The sequence below is a fragment of the Molothrus aeneus genome, chromosome 2 (genome assembly GCF_037042795.1).
Source record: "Molothrus aeneus isolate 106 chromosome 2, BPBGC_Maene_1.0, whole genome shotgun sequence".
Taxonomy (NCBI): Eukaryota; Metazoa; Chordata; class Aves; order Passeriformes; family Icteridae; genus Molothrus; species Molothrus aeneus.
This window is the reverse complement of record NC_089647.1, coordinates 74,436,991-74,460,282: the sequence shown is the minus strand read 5'-3', so window position 1 is coordinate 74,460,282 and position 23,292 is coordinate 74,436,991. Positions and strand designations below refer to the sequence as shown.

At 35.2% G+C, this 23,292-nt stretch overlaps 1 protein-coding gene across 2 annotated transcripts in view; it reads right to left on the bottom strand.

Annotated features, from left to right (window-relative positions):
- The window catches only part of GPC5 (glypican 5), a 602,713-nt gene that overhangs the window by 283,237 nt on the left and 296,184 nt on the right, over positions 1-23,292 (bottom strand). For both annotated transcript variants that reach the window (XM_066545102.1, XM_066545103.1), the window contains one exon: positions 1,365-1,527. In XM_066545102.1, the coding sequence (XP_066401199.1) occupies positions 1,365-1,527 (163 nt within the window). The remainder of the gene's footprint in view (positions 1-1,364; positions 1,528-23,292) is intronic.

Genomic DNA, 23,292 nt, shown 5'->3' with positions numbered 1-23,292 from the left:
AATGCAGTAGAAGAGAGTGAAATGAAATATACTGTTCTTGAAATTCTTTTGTCATTTAATATTTTCTTAATAGCTGTAGTCACATTCTAAGACTATTTTACAGTACTTCAATACCACAGTGTGTCATTATCAAATAGATATAAGATATGTATAGTATTACAAAGAACATCTGGTTTTAAATATTTGAACTCCTAACTTCTTTCCTTAAAGTTAAACCTCCAAGGGCACTCTAAGGAAGTAAGTGTCCGAACTTTTTGGATATTGCTCAAAATCCCATCTAGATTTCTAGTAGGACTTGAAAATGTATAGACTAAGTGTCAGTGCAAGAGGATCTTAGGCTGATTCCAAACTGAATTGTTAAGACATGCCCCAGAATGTTCTGTCACATTTTTCCAGCAGTTCAAAAAGAAATGGGAAACTGCATGTTCTCTACAGTCTCTACAATTTGACTTGCCTCTTTACTGTCAAGAAGGACCTGGGGTTCACATCAAAAAGGACCTGGGGTTACTGTCAAAAAGGACCTGGGGTTCACATCTAAGCCTGAAAACATGCAACATCCTCAAATTCAGTGAACATAGATAATGCAAAATGCAGAAAAAAAATCAAAATGGAGAAATGGAGTGTAGATGAAAAAAAGTCATCTATTTCCACCATCTCTGCCTATATTTCTAAACTCTAAGAGAAATAAGAAAAGAAATTAGTCATGCTGAAAAATTTCCTGATTCAGAGCAGTAGTAACTTACTTTGCCTATAGTTAGAGTTCTATGCCTATCAAGGGCATAGCCACAGGATTTTTAATGAAAATTATTACAAATGTGTTTCAGAGAATAAACAAAACAAAAATACAATGCAACCAAATAAGACCCCAAACTACACAAAAACAAGACTGTAAGAAAAGTGGAAAGATATAAGATGTTGTATAAGAAACAACAGTGGCTTTATTGTTGAGTGCTTTAGAACATTGATTCCAATAGTTTTCCATGAAATGCAGCTACCTGCCCTAAACCTCATGGTTTGCCACAGTTCTATCAAAAATTAGTTCAGTTTCTCTTTTTAACTGCCAAATCTCTTATGTTAATGTGATAACTCAGAGGGACATGCCACTTACTACAACTATTTGACTAAAATACTCCAGTAAGTCTATATTGTGCCAAGTGTATTTTAAGATGTGTTATGATAAAACTAATACTCATTGATACTGCACTCACAGAAATCCTATAATTGTAGGCCTATTCCTGTAAATCTTGGAGCACTACACAGGCAACTTTTCACATATTTTCTGAGACAATACAGTGGCATGAATTAGAGGAACACATACCAATTCACTCTTTAAATGCATGAAAGAAACAGAATCATGGACTTACGGTCTGTAATTTTCAGGACTCTTTTGAATTCTCCACTTCCAGATCCTCCACAACCATCTTCATCATCACAATCACCACTGATTTGTTCATCTACACCTCCACCACTGCCTGTTTGTTGAAGATCCCATTTGTCATATTTTGGAAATGATTTGCCCTGCAACAGCTGAAGACAAGATATAGTATGCATGTTAGCAGTACATATGGAGAGCTTCAAAGAGTACCCAAAATTTCATATAAGTCCCTGGTAATTACCTGATTTGAAATGGAAATTTCAGGATCAACAGAATGAGAATTGATTTTTTTTTTTTAATTTTTAAAATTTTTTCTTAGCCCTGACTTACAGAGATTTGGAGATTTGGAGATGGATAGTTTAGTTTTAATTAAAAACCCACAAAATATCTTTATCACTACATAAGAAAATAATATATGAGCAAATCAGGCACCAATTTCTAGCCCAGAGGCCAAATGGAATGGTTAAGTACATAGAATTATAGAAAAGTTTGGGTTGGAAGAGACCTTTAAAGGCCACCTAGTGCAAATTCCCGTGCAATGAGCAGGGACATCTTCAACTAGATCAGGTTGCTCAGAGCCCCAACCCAACCAGATTTTGAATATTTCCAGGGCTGGGTCATCTACCACTTTCCTGGGAAACCTGTTCCAGCATCTCACCACCCTCACTATAAAAGACTTCTTCATTATATGTGGTCTAAATCAAACCTCCTTCAGTTTAAAACCATTGCCCTTATTTCTACCACAACAGACCCCACTAAAATGTTTGTTGCCCCTTTCTTACAGGCCCACGTAGAGCAGAAAGCTTCTGTGCTACTTAACAGCTGGACCTGGATCTTTTAAAGACCCATGTGGTGTCTACAGACACTAAGGATACATTTATTGTTTTATGTGAATTTTTCACATTTGAAATATCTGAAATAGTGTGAGAGCTGTGTTGCAGTTCTATATTGGTGAATCCAAAACACACTTTTCTGCTCTGGGTGTGTCATACAGAAATGTAGTAGAAGCTGAAAAAAAAAAAAAAGGGTTGGGATGATATCAAATGCTTGACCCAGGAACAGCAGACCAAACTAGCACATTCAGCGGCAAAGAGAGAACTATTTCCAAATTACATTCAGGCATTACTTGGGTAGAACTAATAAAAGTGAGGTAAAATAAAACAAAGGGGTAGCTGGTACTGGCGTAAGCAGTGTGGATTATTTGGTTCCAGTAAATAAGATTGTTCTCTGGCTCCTTTTTATTTCTCATCATAGAGATGGCAATGATATCTGCATGGCTTATAAGAAAACAGTAGAGATCTGTTTAAAACATTTCTCCTCTCTGTTGAGCAGTGCTGAGCAGTCATCTGAATAATGTTAATGTCTCTCATATATCAAATGTACAAGTGCTGTCATACAGTATTTAAATACGAGGTGGTACAACTGTCATATACACACAAACAATGTGCCCTCTTCCCCATTCAGATTCAGTTTGGTTTATCTGTCAGATAAATATAAACACCATAACCTATAAAAACCCAGGTTCTTACAAATGTTAATAATTCTTATAACCTCATCTCATCCAAAATGCCAGTTTGTACAGGTTTGTACATTACTCATGCTTCGATCTAGGAAGATTTCTTTACACTGGCCAAAACCTCGCTATCTCATATTCTTTAATTTAATACTCAGATAGTACTTTCTCCTTAAAGAAGATACTAATTAGTGAGAAACAGACTCAGTTTTTTATACCTTCAAAAATGTGTTTGCTTTGTTGTTTAACAAAATACTGGGTTCATATTTTCAACCTATATACTGAGTTTATTTTCAGATTATGGAGTCACTTCCCAGAAAAGGATCTCTTAGGTGCTGTACAGTGCCCAACAAAAAATATTTTAATCACTACTGCAACGGGATCATTCAGATAAATCTCAATGCTTCCATAAAATCCACTTGCTCCTCTGTGTAAGAACAGGAGAATGCCACTCACCACTGAATTAGCAGAGCAGAGCCAATTTATGCAGCACTTTTAATTCAAAAGTTTTATTAGACATTTATATGCTACCTGAAAGACAAACTACTTAGCTAAGAGGAAAAAAAAGCTCCTTGGTACTGCTGCTCTGCTCCCTGCTCATTGTGTAAGCCATGCCATACTTCTACAAAATAATATTTATTGAAACAAAACCACAGACTGTTTAATGAACTACACTCAGTTAAAGAGCACACTTCTTTTCACCCTAATTCATATTGTGACACATTCCCAGGGCCAGTGTATGATAAGGTACTCTATCCCTGAGATCTGTGGCATAAACATGGGCAGGAACTGCCAGCAAGACAGTTTGTTGCCAAATTTTCTACAATATGTCATATACATATATACCATATATACAATATATATCTGGTGTGTGTATATACATATATATATATATATACACACGTATATCTGTGTGCGTGTTTATATATATATATATATATATATATATATATATATATATATAACATGCATCCTCCTCTATATCTCTGTCTCAGTCTTAGAAATATATTGGCTTAATAAGGTTTTATATTTTGTTTCTTCTCTAAATTTCAGCACAATCTAAAGGTAGGTCCAGTATTGAAAAAGTACTCTAACTTTTTTCAAACTTTTCACTATGCTTGAAATAGTAGCATTTAAATAATAATTATTAAGCTCATTTGTTATTTGGACTTTGTTATTCTCAATTCAGTCTCCTTAAATGTACAAGAAGAAATATTGTTTCCATAAAAGTTCACAAGTCTCAGGGCTGGTCCTCTACTAAGCAAGACTTGGATCTAGTATAAATTCTTTATAAAACAGAAATCCATGTAGTGCTTCAAAGCTAAATTGATTCACATTATAAATAAAGATAAAAATTGTTTAGAAGAATTGTTCTCTTCTGCTGTACTTTTTATAAAGCTATTCTTTAAAAGCAAAATAAGTACATGTTCTAACTGGAAAATTTTGTTGTATATACTCACTGGGTCTTTCAGTGCATGAGGAGGATTACTAGCTGTATACTATCTGTACAAAAAGTACAGTGACTGCTTTCCTGCTGGGTCATAGTGTAAAATAGTTTCTTTTCTTTTTATTTTGTCTAAAAGTTATTCCATTCTATCAAATGGATTTTTTTTGTCTCAAAAACCTTGAAACCCCAAACTCTATGAGTTTAATAACATGTTATTGTCTTTGAATTTCAATGAAAGAGGCAGCAAATATTCTTGGCAACTGTGTTTGTTTGAATGAGTTATGGCAAGGGTTAATTCACCACTGTTCTGAGACTGCAGTAGATACACCAATATTCCAGATTTGCTGGTTCTTAATGTTGATGGAAGTTTATTGAACTAAGACTTTGGTGTGAAAAGCATTTCCTCTGCTGGTGGCATTTTATTTTCCCAGAAAATTTGTGCACTACTACTATGGTATATGTGTATGGGGGAATGATTTGGGTGTAAACCAACTAAAAGGTCCTTGGGAGTCTTCAGCTTCACAGCTTCCCTGCATAGCTTTGGGAAGTTTGGCCTCCCCCTTATATCTTTTAGTGCTCAGTTGCCAAAATACCTCTCAGGACTTGTACTGATGGCTTACTGCAATGCTTTCTTTGACCCAAAAGCAATTCTGAACAAGGCTGTAATACCAAAAAGAACCATTAATAAAATTTGTGACATTTCACATTTTAGAATGGAAATATTTGCATTACAGAAGTTACACTGTTGTATTAAAGTACTTGCAGGGTTCTGTAAATATATGACTCTGCTCTGTAATATTTCAGTAAGAAAATGAACTACTTGCAGCAGCTACAAAAGCACCTTATGACGGTTCTTGAAGCTTCTCAACAAATCTTAGAGTCTAAGCATAATTAGGAAAATTATCACTAAGGATGTATGATTATTGTACAATCCTATAGGGCGTTGTAATCTTTCAAGATTATTTGAGACTTTTATTGATGATCTGGAAAGCAAAATGAAAAACAAAGTGGTAATGATAAATCTTTTATTGCCATGGGAACTAAATAACAAAAAGAAGTGACAAACTAAGAAAATCTCATCTGGCAAGTGAGGCAATTGAGTGAATTTTAAAACACATAGTATAATAAAACACAGACAAAAGTAAATTTGCAAGTCTAAATATTGTATTACATGCATATTAAAAGAAAAAATATTCTGTTTCGCAAATTAATTGTGGGTGTCCTGTGTAGCCAGCAGAGTATGAATTACCCAGAGCGGTGTTCTAGCCAAAGATTTTAATGGGATATCTTTGGGGACAGAAATAGGAATACTAAGTCAGATTAGGGGTGTTATATTACTCCTAAATCCCATTCTCATTGTCTTTGTTCAGAAAGGATGGCCCAGAAGTGAATTCCATTACAGTGATTAAAATGGAGCCAAAAATCCTTTTGTTTTAGCCATGGAACTCATCCTTTAGTGCACTCAAAAAACCCTTGATCTCAAGATTTAACTAGCCCTATAAGCCTTGGAAGTGCCTACATAGCAAATACAGATTTAACAGATTTGGCAGGCCAAAGCATATGAAAATGGCAAATAAATATTTTTTTATAATTTAAACATTCAAAGTGAAAAAAAAAAGCTATGGTATCAGAACCATACATTTAAAAACCTTCAGGTTGGTCTAGATATAAAAAAAATCAATAATAAACAATTATTATCAACATTGGGGTGAGGGGGATTTTTTAGTTTGGTTTGGTTTATTTGGGCTTTTGGGGTTTTTTTTGTTTGGTTGGTTTGTTTTGTTTTCTTCCTGGTTCAGTTAGGTTTTGGTCTTAAAGCATAAATTGATTCAGAAGTTCAAGGACATGGTATGTATGAGGTTAAAGTAAAAAGCTTAAATGGTCCCTTCTACCTCTCAAAAATTTATAAATTCATATAAGTAAATCCAAAATGGCAAGAGTGTACTCTGTTTTGCATTTTTCTGCTTGCAGGAAGTTACAAGTGATTTAATCCCTGTTGTTTATCTCGGCAGGAACAGCAGACAGCCATTCACTCACTCCTCCTCGGTGGGATGAGGGAGAGAATCAGAAAAATGGTAAAACTTATGGGTTGGGATAAAAAAAGTGTAGCAGGACATAAAAGGAATGGCAAATAATAATAGTGAGGATGATGAAAGAATGTACAAAACAAGCAATGCACAATGCAGTTTCTCACCACGCACTGACTGATGACCTGAGCAGTGGATCACCAGCCCCTGGCCAGCTCTCCCCGATTTATATTCTTAGTGTGATTTTTTATGGTAAAGGATAGCTCTTGGGTCATTTGGACTCAGCTGTCACGCCTGTGTCCCCTCCCATCTTCTTGTAGACCTTCAGCCCTGCTTGCTGGCAGGGCAGCAAGAGAAGACAAAAAGTCCTTGACAGAGTAAGCACTGTTCAACAACAATTAAAATGTTACTGTATTATTAACATTATTCTTGCCCTAAATCCAAAACACAGCATAATACCAGCTGCTAGGAAGAAAATTAACTCCATCCCTTCTGAAACAAGGACAATGTCTAATGAATGATGAACACTGAAAGGCAATAAAATTTATGTTTACATAATTGCAACTGATGTGATTCAAAAATCTAGTATCCTATTCACTTATTCTACATCATAGACCTTAATGGGAAATATGAATTGTCTATACATTTTATTGTATTTCAATGAAAATATCTTGATGCTCTATTGCAGTTCAGTGCGAACTAAGCTCAGTCATAGTATTTCCTCTGTTTCATTTATGTGCACATCATAAATACTTTTGGAGGGTATCTTAAAGGAGCTCAGCAGTGAATCTAATTTAGCTAATCAAGTCAAATCCAGAAGAATTATTTCTAGAAGTCTTACTTCCTTGAACTCTTTCAAATGAGAGGAATAAACTGCTAATTTTTTTACCTCTGCTTAGCATTACATATCTGAATACTTATAAACCAGAATTTCCTTTGGTGATCTCTAAAAAAAATTATTCATACACCTGTAGACCAGAATGTCCTGCAGGGTTTCATTTCCTTAACAAACCTGTGCATTCCAAATTAGAAATCCAGCTTTCATTGGAGACTGTTATTTAGATCACTAGTATGACAATTCATAGTCCCTTATGAATAGTGAGTGCCCTGTTGGGATTTTTTTTTTAAATAAAAAGCTGTATTTTTGTGTGAAGTACATCACCTCCTTTCTTTTTTTTTTTTTTGATGATATTTTCAAAAAGAGGATGAGATTTCTAATCAGCTATAGCCTTTATACCCTTGAGATGATACTAAGTACAAGAAGCAACATATGCATTGCTATGTCAAACCCACTGTTTCCTGCCTAGATCCAGGGCTACAACTCTGTGTTTCAAGCCTGAAAACTCATTCTTCTCCATAAAATCACCAGTAGCCTGAATTTCTGTTGGAAGTAACACAATTCTTCTCTTGAGTCTAAGCTAACTCAGCTGAGCAAAGAAATAGACATTCATTCTGCTTAGTGAACTGCAAAAATTAGAAATGTGGCTGAGCACCAGCACTGCACAGCACAGCTTTAACCTACTCTTTGTGCTTTCTTGACATACCTTTACTACCTCAGGATCAAACCAGTTGCTGCCTGAATAGCAAAAATAAGAATCACCCCAGCTTATTATTATACAACTACTTCAAAATCCTTCTCAGTAGTTATTTATGTAGCATTCAAAACCACTTAGTAAGAGAACAAAATTTTCAAAGAAAGCTAATTGCTAAATCAGGTAGCAATGACTAGCAATTTTCGTTGAAGGTACAATTCCTCACAGTGGGACTATGGGTTCAAGCACAAGCACACACTGTACATTTTGTTCCATCCCTAGCATGCTTCCTGACCATCACAAAGTTGAATTGACCTAACTAGCACTCTCCACAAAAATGCTTGACCCCAGTTTGAGCCTTAGCATAGTCTACAGACTGTTCTGAGTAGGCAGCCTGGATATGGTTATTCTGCAGGTTTTTGGGATGTCTATAGTGCCAAATAAAAGAGAACCAGGCAATAAGGTACAGTGATAGACACTGAATTCTCAGTCTTTCTAACTTACATCTGTTCTCCAACCAGTCCTCCCTAAGGTAAAGCACTTATTAAGAGGCTGTTTGTAACCACTGGAGATGTGGAGCAGTGTGCTCTCACCCTTTTTCCTCTTTTTACTTAGTAATATAGATACAGCTCCTAAATGGAATTGTCCATTCACAAATAACCTTTTTCTAATTTTTTATGTATAGAAATCTTGCTTTATATCTCGGATTGCATTTTACATTAAACCCACCAACTCAGGATCTCACTTGAGTTCTGTCATGAACAATTACTTTTCTTTCCAGTTGTTACTGGTTCAGAGTGAGTACAAGAGCAAAAGCTTGGCTCTTATCCCTTGGTGCAATCCCTGCCACCAGAGTTATGCACACTATCAACTTGATTTGTTTAAAAATATTTACGTATTTCCATCCATAAAAATGTATGTCTTGCTAACATTTCACGGCAGGTTTAAATCATCGTCAGAAAATTAAGTAAATGAGTTAGACATTTCTGAGATAACAAATGAGAGCAAAACTAAACCCCACACCAATAGCATGTACTCTTATTTCTGTCTAGTAGTTGAAATATCATTAAAAAAAGTCACATTTTATATGATTAATATTTAGAGACTAATATTCTTTGCCTGTTTCAGTCATCCATGCATATGCTTGTTTTTTTTTTTGTCACTATTCTTTTCTGTCCATCTCTTTCCTCTTAGTTATTTGAAGATTATTGGTTATAACCCCTTCCAGTAGATATTACAAATAATTTTTCATATAATTTTAAAATAATTTTATCCTTTATCTTATCCTTATCTGAATTTTTGGACCTTTCTTCCTTGTCAAGGGATGATAGATATAGACATATATGACATATATTAGAGAGTTTTCTTTGGTCCTAATAGTAGACTGAAATTATGCCTTTCCAGAACAGAATATGTGAATCCCTAGACAGCTTAATATCGAGTACTTTAATGAATGATTAATGAGGTATAGCCAAAAAAAAGAAAAAGGATTGATTTAAATAACATGGCATACTGTGATCAGATAAAACTCATTTGAACAAACAAAGCCAGGATTTTGGGTGGGGTTGGGCTTCAGAATCATACCCCTCAGTGCATATGTCAAAAAATTGACATGTTTTTATGTAAATGAAATGTCTAAAGTCCTCAGTAGTTAGAAGTTTGATTCAGTTTTGTGAAGATCATTGTTTAGTGCTTTTTGATATAACCTAGAGTATCTGGGGCAGAGAGAGAGAAGTGGTAGAGAATTTGGAGAAGACCTTCTCAAGCAACTGCTGGAAGCCAAGGAACATGGAGCAGCTGGAATGGTTCCAGGCATCTGAGCACATGCAATTGAACCATAATGCTAGTTAAAGCTGGGAGGTATTCAGCTAAGCAAAGGCTGGAATCTAAAGAGATTTATAGAAAAGAAATAACAAAAAAAGTTTACCAAGAGGATTCTTAATTCTTTTAGCCAGGCAGTGCAATTTTTGTTTGTTTGGTAACAACACAACTCATAGCACAACAAGGCCAACTGGATAAAAGCACAGTGGGATCCCAACCATCTATCTAGATGCTATAGATATAAAATTCACTGTTTTTCTGTATGTTCCCTCTCTACATAAACAGCAAACAATAATCAAATTATTTGTGAGGAAAAATGCTGATTACAACTTGAGAATTAAATTTTCTCAAAGAAAGTTTCAAACCAAACATTTTCAGTGACACCAGCTAGAACTTGGAAAGTCATAGGAGAATTAACCAGAATTACAGCCAGTTTCAATAATCTCATCACTATCATTACACAGGATGCAGTTTTTCAAATAAAATAGGAAACCAACACATACCAGTGAAGTTGTGCAATAGAAGAGTGTGGAAACCCAGGGCACCAGGAATATTTCTCTATCTGCTCTTAAGTACCCTGACCCCCAGGGGAGCACTGACTTTTATCCTCATTCATAGAGAAAGTTTCCTACACTTCAAGATAGACTAGAATCCAAAAAAGCGTGCAATAAATTATAGAGAGTACTGTAAGTTTATCACTTGGTAAAAAAATTAAGATTTTTAATATGTTGTAAATAGAAACAAAATAGAAAACACAAAGTGTCATCCTAAGTTTCTTCTTCATGCTTCTTCTTCATCAATTTGAGCAGCATTTTGTAATTAAGCAGAAAAGTCTGCATTGCAAGCTTTGAAACCAGTTATTGAGTTAAAAGAGAAAATAATCTGTGTCAATTCTTAATTAAATTGTTTAGCCTTAAAAAACCTTGTAACAAAAGATTGTTAACCATTTTGTGCCTTCTAATGAAAAACTACCAAACTCACAATAGCAAAACTATTTTACTAATAAAAAATAAAAAACACTTAAATCCAAACATAAATTACTATCTCAAATACCTTCAATCTAAACCCAAAAAACTAACAACTAATACCCCCACAGAAGAGAATTCACCAACCTGCAAGATTCAGATATGTGGACATTACGGACAGGAGTACGCGATCATTATCATGCACTGATTTCTGATAGTAACATCCATCTGTTATAGTCTGGCTGTTACTTAGACAGAAAAATCATGACATTAGCAAAATGTAAATGTTCAATTTTATTTTTTAAGAATGAAGTTTGTTCCATGGTTCAACATGCTTTTATTAAATTGCTACTGAAAAATAAGCTATAAATGGTTTCCACAGCAAATTATCTATAATACATCAATTTTCCACCTGTGTATTTCCAGTCTGTGGCAATTTGGAGCTTATGTCTACAAAAGTAAGACATAAGCTTTGTTTTACTCCTTTGACACAGTTTCTTACTTAAGAGTTAATAATCTGTAAACCCTAGTTTCTTCTCATTATCAGTGGAAACAGAAGTCTGATGTTCCAGCTGAAGTAAATTAAACATCATGATAGATAATGAAAATCACAGACAAGCTATTTCAGGTTTAGATTTCTTCTTATATTTCACAGATCTGCAAGTGAAAGGGCATAATATTAAGCCATTTAGAAGAAGGACCTTCTGGAACACCTTTCACTATGTAAGAATATGCTACTTGACATTTCTTCTGGAGGGCCATTCAGAAGACATTATAGGAAAAGCTGCATTGAAATAATCTGTGATGCCATCATGAGAAAAATTGTGACTATACTGTTAGAGGTACATTTATTTTGCTACCCTATTGTGAGTGAATAAATTGGTGATTTATCCAGTGAACTGATTTCAGAGAATGGAATTCAGTAGACAGTCAGTGGAGGTGACCCACCAGCCGTGCTGACTGACACACTGCTTTTCCTTATCCAGCAGCAGCATGATAAAGCTACTTTTCTCTTCTTCTTGGTGACATTTCTAGCCCTCACATCAGTGGACTGGAGTGAGTTGAGGAAAAGCAACATCTGCTGTGTAAAATTCATGAAGATTAAGCTGACAGCAAAGCCAATATTGTGTAACTTCAGAAAACAGTACGCTTCTAGCAACATTTGAAAGCAAATTAAATACAAAAATAAAATAGAAGGAAGCCTTTACTTTTGCATTAGGCATTGCTCTGTAGATAATACAAGTGAAAAATGGTCCCATGTACTCAAAAAATTGAAACATTAAAAATAGATTTCCCTCTTCAGCAGCTGCATATGTACTTTTTCCTTAAATCAGAGCATTCTAAATTGATCTAGAATATGACATGACAGTAGACACCTATAAAATTTAATGAAGAACTCAGTATGAAACAAAATCCTTCAGTATTCATTTATCTCATAACAGAGCATAGCAATTTGTCTGTAGAACAGCTTTTGTGGGGAGGGATTCTCTGTTCAAAAATATTGCCATGTCCCATCTCTCCTTCCTCCGGCCCACACAATACAAAAGATATTATGCAGAACCTTAATATAACTAACTCATAGCCAGGAATCTCCTTATATTAGTGAGACCAAGTATCAATCACAAAAGCGTATCTCCAGTCCTTATCTGTGACTTTGTTTGGCCCCATCCTAGAATAAGAGATTTCCACAAAACATACCACAGAAAAAACATGGATCCAGAATCTTCTGCATTATTTATCAAGTTGTTCTTAAGGTCCATACTCTTTTAATTTTCAGAATATATCCTTCAGACAGAATGCCAGTATAAACTCTATTACATAATTTATGCCACACTTAAGTCTTACACTGAAAGTTCTCCAGTCACTGAGATCACATGCCAGCACTCTCCAGAAGACAAGTGAATTCTTAATGAGGTTAAAACAAGGCCTTCCTGCCACAGAATTTGCTCCTTGTCCCCATTCTCGAGTTGTCATTTCTTTTCATGATTTCTGTATAATTATACTTCTTTGGTTATATTCACGTAGTAAGGCTGCTTTGCATAAATTGAGACTTATGATATATGAAGGACTGTGTTTTTAAATCTTCTTTGCCTCCAAACTATTCTTAAAATAGTTCCCATTGCCTACTCTTGTCAAAATGCATCATGCCTGTTTTTCAAAATCTTCAAGAGAATTAAGGCATCCTTGAAATATGAAAGTGGTCAAGGAGCAGACATGTACATTACTTGAGAACAGGTTTCTTGGTGCATAAAGAAGTGGATCATTTACAATCAGAGTCTTCTCAGAAAGATTTGCTAGAACAGTTCTTTAGATCCCATTGGGTCTTTGTATTTGAGATAAGATTACAACTTTTCTCAGAAAAGCTAGCTTCAAGTTCAAGTAGCTGCCTATGCCATTTCTCTGCAGCATTACTTATTCAGATGCAATCAAGTACCATGGAGAATATTATAAAATAGAAGAAGCCTTTTTTGAAATTCCTGAGAAAGCCTGGCTCATACATTTTGCAGCTGTAACATGTACGCAAATGTCTAATTATAGTAATCCTAATCTATGCAGACTATGTTATTAAACGTGACATATATTTTAATTGTTGACAGATGGCTTTGAACCATGTATAAATATTTATAAAGTCACATATATTCCTATGCTAGAACACACAAAATTTCCAGGTATATTAGTCTGTCTTTTCTGAAACCTTTTATATGCACATGCAAATTCAGGATTTCCATTTTAATAACTATTTTATTGTTTAGGTTATCTGAAGACATAAAAGGACCATTTTCTTTTTAAAGTGAAATGAATATTGCATAGATTACAGACAGTTTTGATTACTGTGGAAATCAGAGTACTTTTTCATCAGTACATTGTATTGCGTTAGCACATGTGCTCACAGTTATTAAATATTGCCATTGTGCTGCTTATTCATAATCACCCATCTTCTCTGATCACTACAGGGAAGATATCAATAGAAACCCCAAAATCTCCATGAACAGTGCATAAAAACAGGCTCAATCCAGCAAGACTATTCATTAACACATAAATCTAATGCATGTCCCTCTTATTTAGGACTCAGAAATCCTCATGTAGCTGGTTATTAAGAAAACACCCAAAATAAGTAGAAAATGGGTAACATTTACAAGAACTACCATCTAGGAAATACATTATCTGGGCTCTTAAGACATGTCCAAGGGTAGGCTTAAACTAATGAATAAGGTGAAGGCTGAGGGATCCCACAAGTCAGAAAAACTGCTTACACATCTTTTCAGCTGTTAGGGTGGGACTCACTTCATGTAGCTTTAGAAATCTAAGCTTAGGCATCTGTCTCTGCAGAAAGACAGGCAAGTCCAGTGGGTAATTCATCTCAGCCTAAAGTTATCTGTAAGATGTTTATTGAAGTCAAAAGTCAGATTCTTTGCTGATACATTGTTTTGCAAAAAATCCCAACCCACCAACCAACCGGCCTGCCAAACAGCTGCAACCAAACCAACAATAAAAAAAACTTGTGCAAGTTTACTTTTTGTTTTCCCCCCACTGTATGACATTTCTCTTCAACTTAAACACCTCCAGGCTATTTAAGTGGCACTAGTTACCTTTTAGAGTCACTAGAGCTTTCAGAGTCAATGGAAAGAAACAAGCACCTTCAAAAGCCTGACCTCATCCTAAAACAAATCATGCATTACTGATTTTGGAAGAGCATAATATGGTGCTACATATTCCAAAGAAGGTTATTTTTTTTTTTTTGCCTGGATTCTTTCACTAAAAGCTCATTGTGGCACAAACTGCTTTCCTGCAGAAAATGGAGGGAGGAGGCAGCCATTTAAAACAACAAAGTGAAAATAAGAAACCTTAGAAATTAACTTCAAAAACTGTAGCCATGAAGTGATAGGATACTAGGTCCTTTCAAGAGGATATAATAATTTCTTCCTTGAAAGTCTGGTGAAGGGATGAATCAGCAAGGAAGGAAAGAAAATAAATGTCAGCCATTTAATGTCAGTCTTCCTACTGTTTCAAAGGTATAGAGAAACTATTTTAAACTTTTTGAGAGTAAATTATAAAGCTATTTGTTAAATTCATTTTCCTTACACTTAATACAAATTTTTATGACAAGTTTTTATGCATTTTTTAGCACAGTGACAGTAAGCTTTCACTTCTTTACTTTGTATCAAAAATATTTCAAACAAAGTGTGCCAACAATCCAACATCAGAAATAGATGAATCAGCATTCTAAAGAAATGCAAAAATATATTGAATTCCTTTGAGATGAGCCATATTTATTGTATTTTATTTTCTCTCATACAGAGTATCTAATTGGGGAAATACTGCAAACTCCTATTCAATGCAGTTATACATTTTTCATTTTATTAGAAGTATGAATTTCTACCACTAAAAACTTTCATACAAAAAAAAATCATTGTTCAAGCCAAGCATAAATATGATATACTCTTTGCAAGGCACTTTGGGTGTTCTTCAATTTCTTATAATCCAATTACATATCTGCATGTCCTAACTTCTCTGGATATAATATATGACAGATGAAGTCTGAATTTTGTTTCTAATGTTGTAAAACTTATATATTGTACTTAACCTGACACAGATTTCGTTATTGGAATGTGTTCATTTCTGCATAGTTTTGTAATGTAAATTCATGTAGAAACAGGAATCACTAAGAGATCAAGTATTAATGTCAAAAAAATATAGAATGCCTTTGATAAAATATAAGACACAATATATAAAAATGTTAAGTCTGAGGTTTATTTTCTAGAGTTCAGTGTTCCCATTTCTCTTTATATCTTTCAAAAATTGAATGTGTAATAATTTACAATCCTAGAAGTTGTTCAGGTCAAGACATTTACATACAATCAACTGGATATGCACAGTATAAATGTTAGTAAAATACAGTTGTATTTCTAATAATAGAGCTTCAATCCACCACATATAATGAAATTTGATTTTTTTTCTTTTACTGTAGTGTTCTTTTGCAGGCAGGGCCGGGATATCCTGCTCCACAAATTGCAAAGAAAGCAGAACAGTTCTAATGTGAGCTGGTGTACTACAGTGCAGTACTGGGAGCTGCCAACTCTCATGCTCCAGCCTTGAAAAAAAATAACCCCACTAATCACAGAATCATAGAATAGTTTGGGCTGGGAGGGACCTTACAGAACAGTTAGTAAGTTAGTTCCAGTCCTCCTGCCATGGGCAGTGACACCTTTCACCAGAACAAGTTGCTCTGAACCCTATCTGACCTGGACTTGAACACATCCAGGGATGGAATATCCGCCCCAAGAGGCAAATGTCCCCAAGAGGCAAAGATTATTTGTACAAACACAGCCTTAGGGAAGAAGATACAACTCAGAAATCAAGCATTTACATGTCTCACCCTATGTTAAAACTCTGTCAATAGAAGAGCAGATATCACTTACTTTCTTTCATATAATAACTTATTTATTAAGGTTTTCATGCAAAAAATGAGAGACTCAGGCTGAAACCCACACCCAGTTCAGTGAATCCTATCCATATTTTCTCCTATTACCCTAAATTTTATATTATAATCTAGTTCCATAAAAAAGACATGTTCTCAAGATATTCTTTCAAAAAATGTATCAGTGAAGAATTAATTCTTAATATTTCATGGACCCAAAGTACTAAAGAGAAATCTGAGATTTGTAACCTCTTAAAGACCTGAAAGTTATATTAACTGAAGAATAAAGTTCTTCCTCCTCAAAGATCCTGTAGTTTGGATATAGAGACACTCTCTCTGGAATAAGCTGAACTAGGATTTCTCAATTTGTACTTCAATCATCAAACTGTTTTTGAGGGGCAAAGAAGGAAAAAAGCAGCAGCTTTTTCTCTTAGATCATTGTTTAAAGACCGTACTGCTTAGAGTAAGGGATTAAATTATCATCTTTGCTAATATGAAGGAGCACACCCATTCCAGTGTCTGGAGGGGAACCAAAATAAGCCAGATAGAGATGAAGCCCCATCCCAGCCATCCCATAAAAGCCTTAACCAGTGGGCTGGGGTTTATCTGTCTTCCAGTCTCTATGGGGAAGGATCTCCATGGATCACTTCTTATACTGAAGGAGTTATTTCCTAGGAAATGTGAGACACTTCTAGGTTGCAGGGAAAGAGAATTTTGAGATTGTACAAAGCTTAATTTGAGATGCTTAGAGGCAGAACCAAAGATGGGGAAACATAGAGATCAAGGGGTTCTGAGGAGGAAAAAACATGGGAAAATAAAGGAATTAAAATAAAATAAAATAAAGAGATTAAAAGGTCCTGTTAATTTTAAACAGAGTCTCATCTGTACCCTTAACTGGCTATGCTCTATGTATGACCTGCCCTGTATTCCATTTGGCTCCAAGTGTTATTTGGGGTGAGATACTGGACAGGTCAGAGGGTCTATGAGTGGGTTGGTAGAAGGGCCAGGAGGCCATTTGCACATTCATGTCAGTGTGGGAGGCCACCAGAGACCAGAAGATCCCAGACTGATGTTGAATGCCTAGGGGTAGTTACCAAAAGGATCTCTAGTCTTTATGCCTGCAGGGATGGGTGGGCATAGGGCATCTGCCCCAGGAGGAGTCAGCCTGTAAGCCTGGAAGTGGGATAGCATGCTCAAGTGCCAGCAACTGGGGACATCAGATTTCAGTTCATGGACAAGATAGGTGTCCAAAGTCTAGTTATTGAAGGAATATTGTGTATGTGTGGATGCATATATACTACATATAAATATATATATAAATACATATAATGCAAAAATATATGTATGTATATGTATATGTATATGTATATGTATATGTATATAGATGTGTGTATATATATATATGTATATATATACATATAAAATATATATATACACAGTGTGTGTGTATATATATGTATGTATGTATGTATTTTTCATTAGCTGGTTTTTGTCCTGACCAGTCAGACAGGTGAAGAGAATGAGGCAGTTGGTGCAATTTGTGTCTACATGATCACAGTGTTTGCCATCTATGTTGACATGTTGCATATAGCGCTGTTGTGTGTTTATACACATTTCCTTATTGGGAATACATGCTCAGCCTTGGTACTGAGTGAACCTGAGGACACGATGTTGCAGCAGGTTTGACAAGCCCTAACATTAGGCATTCACATTAATGGGGTTTTTTTTAAGGACACCTGACTCGTGGTCCATGTGTGTTCAGCAATCTGTGAGAATGATTGCAAAAATGGGCTTTCCAGGACTGCTGCACAGAGAGACATCTTATTTTTGTGTCTGCAACAGCAGAACTTTGTGGTTGTCACAAAGCTCTTCTGGGTAAGACAACTTCACGCATGCAGAAAGTTTCCTTTTGGAAATTTTAATTTAGATTCTCACCTTCTTGGTTTTGGGTTTTTAGATTTTTGTTTTTTTGGTTTTTTTCAGGGTTAGAGGAGGTCCATCTACCCTTTAAGGAAGATGGACAGAATCCTGAAGAATGGCATTGATCACAGCAGATACCCCTATCTGGTCAGTAGGCTGTGCAGGTTCCACATTCTGTTAGAGCCCTCTGTATATTGGTGAATAAAAGATAACAATACAAAGACAATATAATTTTTAAAATTCCCTGTGAGCCACATGACCTTCCTCCTGGCATGAACTTCATTCCACAGAGCATTTACTTTCAATGCCTGATGTTGATATCCAAATTCAGACATATTTTTTATTTTTTTCCCCCACAAATAAGAAAAGGCTCCAGGCCAGAACCTCAAGACACCATACATACATAAAAGAGTATTTATGAAAATTTCATGCAAATTATAAACAATTGTATCGTATATCAAAGGCTGTATATTGGCCAGCCTCTGATATTCTTCAGTATACTACTATTGTTTTAAAACAGTTTTGATATAAACCATCACTCCTGTTCTACTATAGCTTAAATGAATGCTAGAATTCCAATAGCTTCTTATTTCTTTAGAGCACACTCTCACTGTTGTGTTCCTATTTCACAAGCCAGATCTCAACCATGCACTACTTGGTACATATCACTAAGTCAACATAAATTAGGGTTACTATCTGGCCAAATAAGATATAGAATTAATAATTCATTTGATGTATAATTTTGAGAAGACCCATTGCCTAACTAATTAAAATGTAAATGTTGGCAGAGTAGACTATGTATACTACAAGATCCCAGAGACACATTTGTATCCCTGCTACATTTCAGTCCTACTTATCTGAAATTAACCATTTTATAGGTCTTTTTAACCTGAAAAATCATAGATTGAATTGTTTGTTGAGGTAAATTTCCTAATTTTCTTCCCTTGACTTGCAAAACCAGGAGCAATTTGAAAGAAAGTAATATTTGCTTTGCCATATTTTACTGCATTTAAACAAAACGCCTTTACTCTCCAATTTATACTCACAGAACACTGTGAGGATACACCCTGTAAAATGCACCAAAAAAACCTCATTCAAATACTCAGCTCTAAGAGGATAATCATATATGTGGCAAAAAAAACAGGTTGCCATCGCTCACCATATTTTGAGACAAAACATATTCTCAACAATAAAACCCATCTGCCTTCACTACCTTGCTACTTCTGTTATTTCATTGAGTCACTGTCTCTTTTACCAGATCACTTTTCTCTGATTTACACCTTGCAAGCAGCATTAATTCAGGACTTTTGAAATGAGGGCCAGCTATTACAGCAGATACATATATTCTATCAAGAGAATTCAGAGCAATATACCATCCAAGAGAACATAATTTCACCTATGTAATTTGGACACTGAGGCCTAATTTTCAATTATTCAATTACTCTGTTGAGTTATTACAGTTTTAAGTGTTTTGTGATAATCAGCAAAAACTAATTAGACATAAAACTATAAGACATTCATTTTCAAACACTTTATTACATTGTAAATGCTGATATTAGCAGATTACACAGCATTTTGTTTGGTTGCTTCATTAAATGATTGCTAGAGAATGCTCTAAAAGCAGTAACATTTGCCCACCAGTACCTTCAGAGTCCATAGTAGATGCAGACAATTGCAGGAAAGACACAAATTATGTACATTTACTGCCAAGCATACTAGATAGATAAACAACCACTTACATTCTTACATTCTTACATGCTTACATTCAGAAAGTTGCAGAGTGATGTCAGAACTCCTTTTTGTCAGTAGGAGCTACAAAATATTTCTGGACATGAATGAATTAACAGAAATGGGTCTAGCATATTAGCTCAGAATTGTAAACCACCATCTCCACAAAACAAAATCAAATACAAAACACCCACAAAACCAAAACCAAAACCAAAACCAGAAAAAAACCCAAATCTGAAGAGAACACTAAGGTAGCAAAAAAAAATAAAATCCTAACAGCAGCCAAATACATCAGTGGAATAATTCTTTCAATGGAGACAGTACTTTTTCAAGACCAAATGCCCCAATATCTGCAAGACTATATATATTAATTTTATTCTGCTATTTCCATACATTTATGTAGCTTTAAAGTACCACCAATTTGCTTTGTTAATATCTCTGAAGCAAATTACTATCCTACTATTCAGATTTTTCTTCCTGTAACTTGAAGATTATAAAAATTAAGCCAAATATATTAGTATGACACACTACTGGAACAAACACATACAGAACCTTTTCTTAACCCTTGCAAACAATCTGTTGAGATACTGTTTATTGCAGGAGTCTGATTTAATAGCAGGAAAAGCTATTGAGAAGCAAAACAGAATAAAAAAGCTGGCTGCATTCCTGCCAGGCACTTTCACAGTTCATAAACCCCCAAAACACAAATGAAATACATTAACATCAAGCAATTCTTAGATTTCAACAAAAATCTTTAACTTCACAGCTGAAAAATATAGCATAATCTCATTTTTCCTGAAACTGACTCACACTCTATTGAAAGTCTCTCCGCAAAACAATCAGTATGCTGAGAGATTCAACAACAACAACAACAAAAAAGTAAGTACAGGACTAATTTGCTTCTTCCAGGAAATCACAGGAAAATATTAAAGACTGCAGCTTAATCCACAGCTACTGTATTTTCTCTGCTTTGAAGGCAGGCCATGTAAAGGAATGATTACATTTTTATATGAGACAGAATGAGAACGTATAGACAATGACAGCATGCATAGAATGCTATGGAAAGTTAATATTTCAACACTGATACAAAGCACTTGTATTATTTCCCTTTCTAAATTTAAAAGAAAACTCACCACATATTGGCAAAGCTGCACTGTAACTGTACCAATGGTATATTAAGTAGTCTACACACTGAGGACTCATTTTAATGTTGGCACAAATAATAAGCAGAACTCTTTCAAAGACAGCAATGGAAACTGAAAAATGCATTTTGCTAAAACAAATAAAACCTGAAATTTTTGTATGGCCTAGGAAAAAATGCTTGGAATAGGTGTTGTCTTCATGCTTAATTCTCTTTTGAGTCTAGGAATTTTCTCTCAAGTCAGGGTCTTGCAAAGTTTTACTTGTGTAATTAACTTGCATTCTGAAGACCACACAAAGGTGTCCATACCATTTAATAAATAAGTTGTGGCCATTGCTCAGTTCTCAGCCATAATCACCCCTACTTTCCTGAGAATGCTGCAGAATATCATCTACAATATCCTCTAGCCTGTATCAGCTGGCAAGAGCACCAACTCGCAAAGAAGAAAATAATATTTAAATTGTAGTTTGTCTAAAGTGAGCACTTAGTTGTCTCCATGCAACCTCCTAGTGTGGATACAGCCATCCAATCGAGCAGGTTGAATACTTTGTGTATCAACATGAATCCTTTATTATAAAAGCAATATTCACAAACAGATGACTGAGATGTTCAGCAGTTATCACATAGCTGTCAAAACCCAGAATTAGACTGCCCAGTTTACAACCTCAAATTCATAAAAAAGGGAACATGTTAAATTTGAACAGCAGCTCTACTCTGAATGTTGATACTCTTTATTGCAATAATTAGCCTCATTGAGGTTCTATTCCTAAAAAAAATTAAAAGCAAAGAGCTTAATAGAAATCTTTTTTAAATCAATCAGAAGACTTTATCTGGTTACTGAGGCTCATGAATCACTCCAAAAGCATGAAATAAATGCAGTCTGAGAAAGTGAAAGTTTTAAGTAGAAGAGCATAATTGTTTTAAATCTATCCTCTGTAAAAACACATGAATGATTTCCTATGAAGAACTCAGACTAGAAGTAATTGTCAGAAATAAAAATCAATAATACAAGAATCAAGAAAGATATACATTACATTAGAAATGTGTAACAACCTCCTCAGACAAAATTTGAAAATAGAGTTATGTGACACTTTTCATGCAAAACACAAAGAAATACCAGAGAGATCACTTTCAAATAAGTGTTTTCTCTTTTAGTTCATTGTTTGGCTCCAGGTAGGCCACAGCACAACTCAGCTTGGAATTCATGATTCATATCGTTCTCAGTTAAATATTTCCCAGACAGCCATTTTTGCCTACCAGCATGAAGAAGAAGAAATCAGCATAGTAGAATGAATTTTTAAATTATTTTTTATCAGTGAAGCTAATGTCAGGACCTTTAAACCATCTGCTATGTTTAAGGAAAAAGTATGGACAACTGGCAATTTTGCTACTGAAAAAATTTAGAGGAGAAACATATGTTCCAATGGCAATTTTCCCCCTGAGTGCAGAAGGAAAGAGGCAAACAACATGTAAGCTCCACAGTTACTGTTCCAGAGTCTTGCATATTCTGAATTGCATTCCAAGACATTCAGGGTTTTTTTCCTACATCTGCTCCTGCTCAAGGGAGCACAGGGGACAGAGTAAGCAACCAAATTGTCTTATGATGTATGCACAGTTCAAAGTGAACACACAAGGATTCATATGCTAATGACTGAACCAGCTATCTGATCACTCAGATAAACATCTGGAAACTAACTGGATAAACATTCTGGATAAACATCCTGGAAACTAACCTGGCAAAAAAAAAAAAGTCTGGTTTCTTGTAGATACAAATTATAAACTTCCGTCTCTGTTACTTGTACTATTTCCTGGTTCATCCACACTTTAGGAATATCCACTTAGAAGGATTGTATAAGGCCCAAGGCATTAGAAGTGGGCACAGGGTGTTTTTCAAGGCTGACAGAATTTTTTTCTTGCCCCATTTGGAATTGACCCATTCTGAAGCACACAGTATCATATAGGCAACTGTGATAGCTTGCCTTGCCAGCATCTCAGCTGCAATTATTTCCCTTCCTCCCCTATGTTACTGTGATAAAAAGACAGACCACTTCACCTGAGCTTGTGCTGAAGCCTGTCTTTTCATAGGACACATGAAAAAGCAAACAGAGAATGAAGCTCCCAACTGATTAAAAAATTATCTGAGAGATATGTCTATGACCTTGGCAATGCTTATTAGCTGAAGACAAAGAACTAAACCTTTCTGTGAGCTTCAAGCAATTTTTTGCTTATTGCTTCAAGCAATCTCTGACTCTAAGGTATAGCAATTCTTTCATAGGAGTTTTTAACCTCTGTGTCCAAAACTGTACGCTCCCCAGCAGGACTTGTCAGGAGGAATCTGCCTGCACTCACCCTGTACCAGGGTTCCCGGCAGCAGCTAGGACCCCAAAAACCTGCACAAAACAGC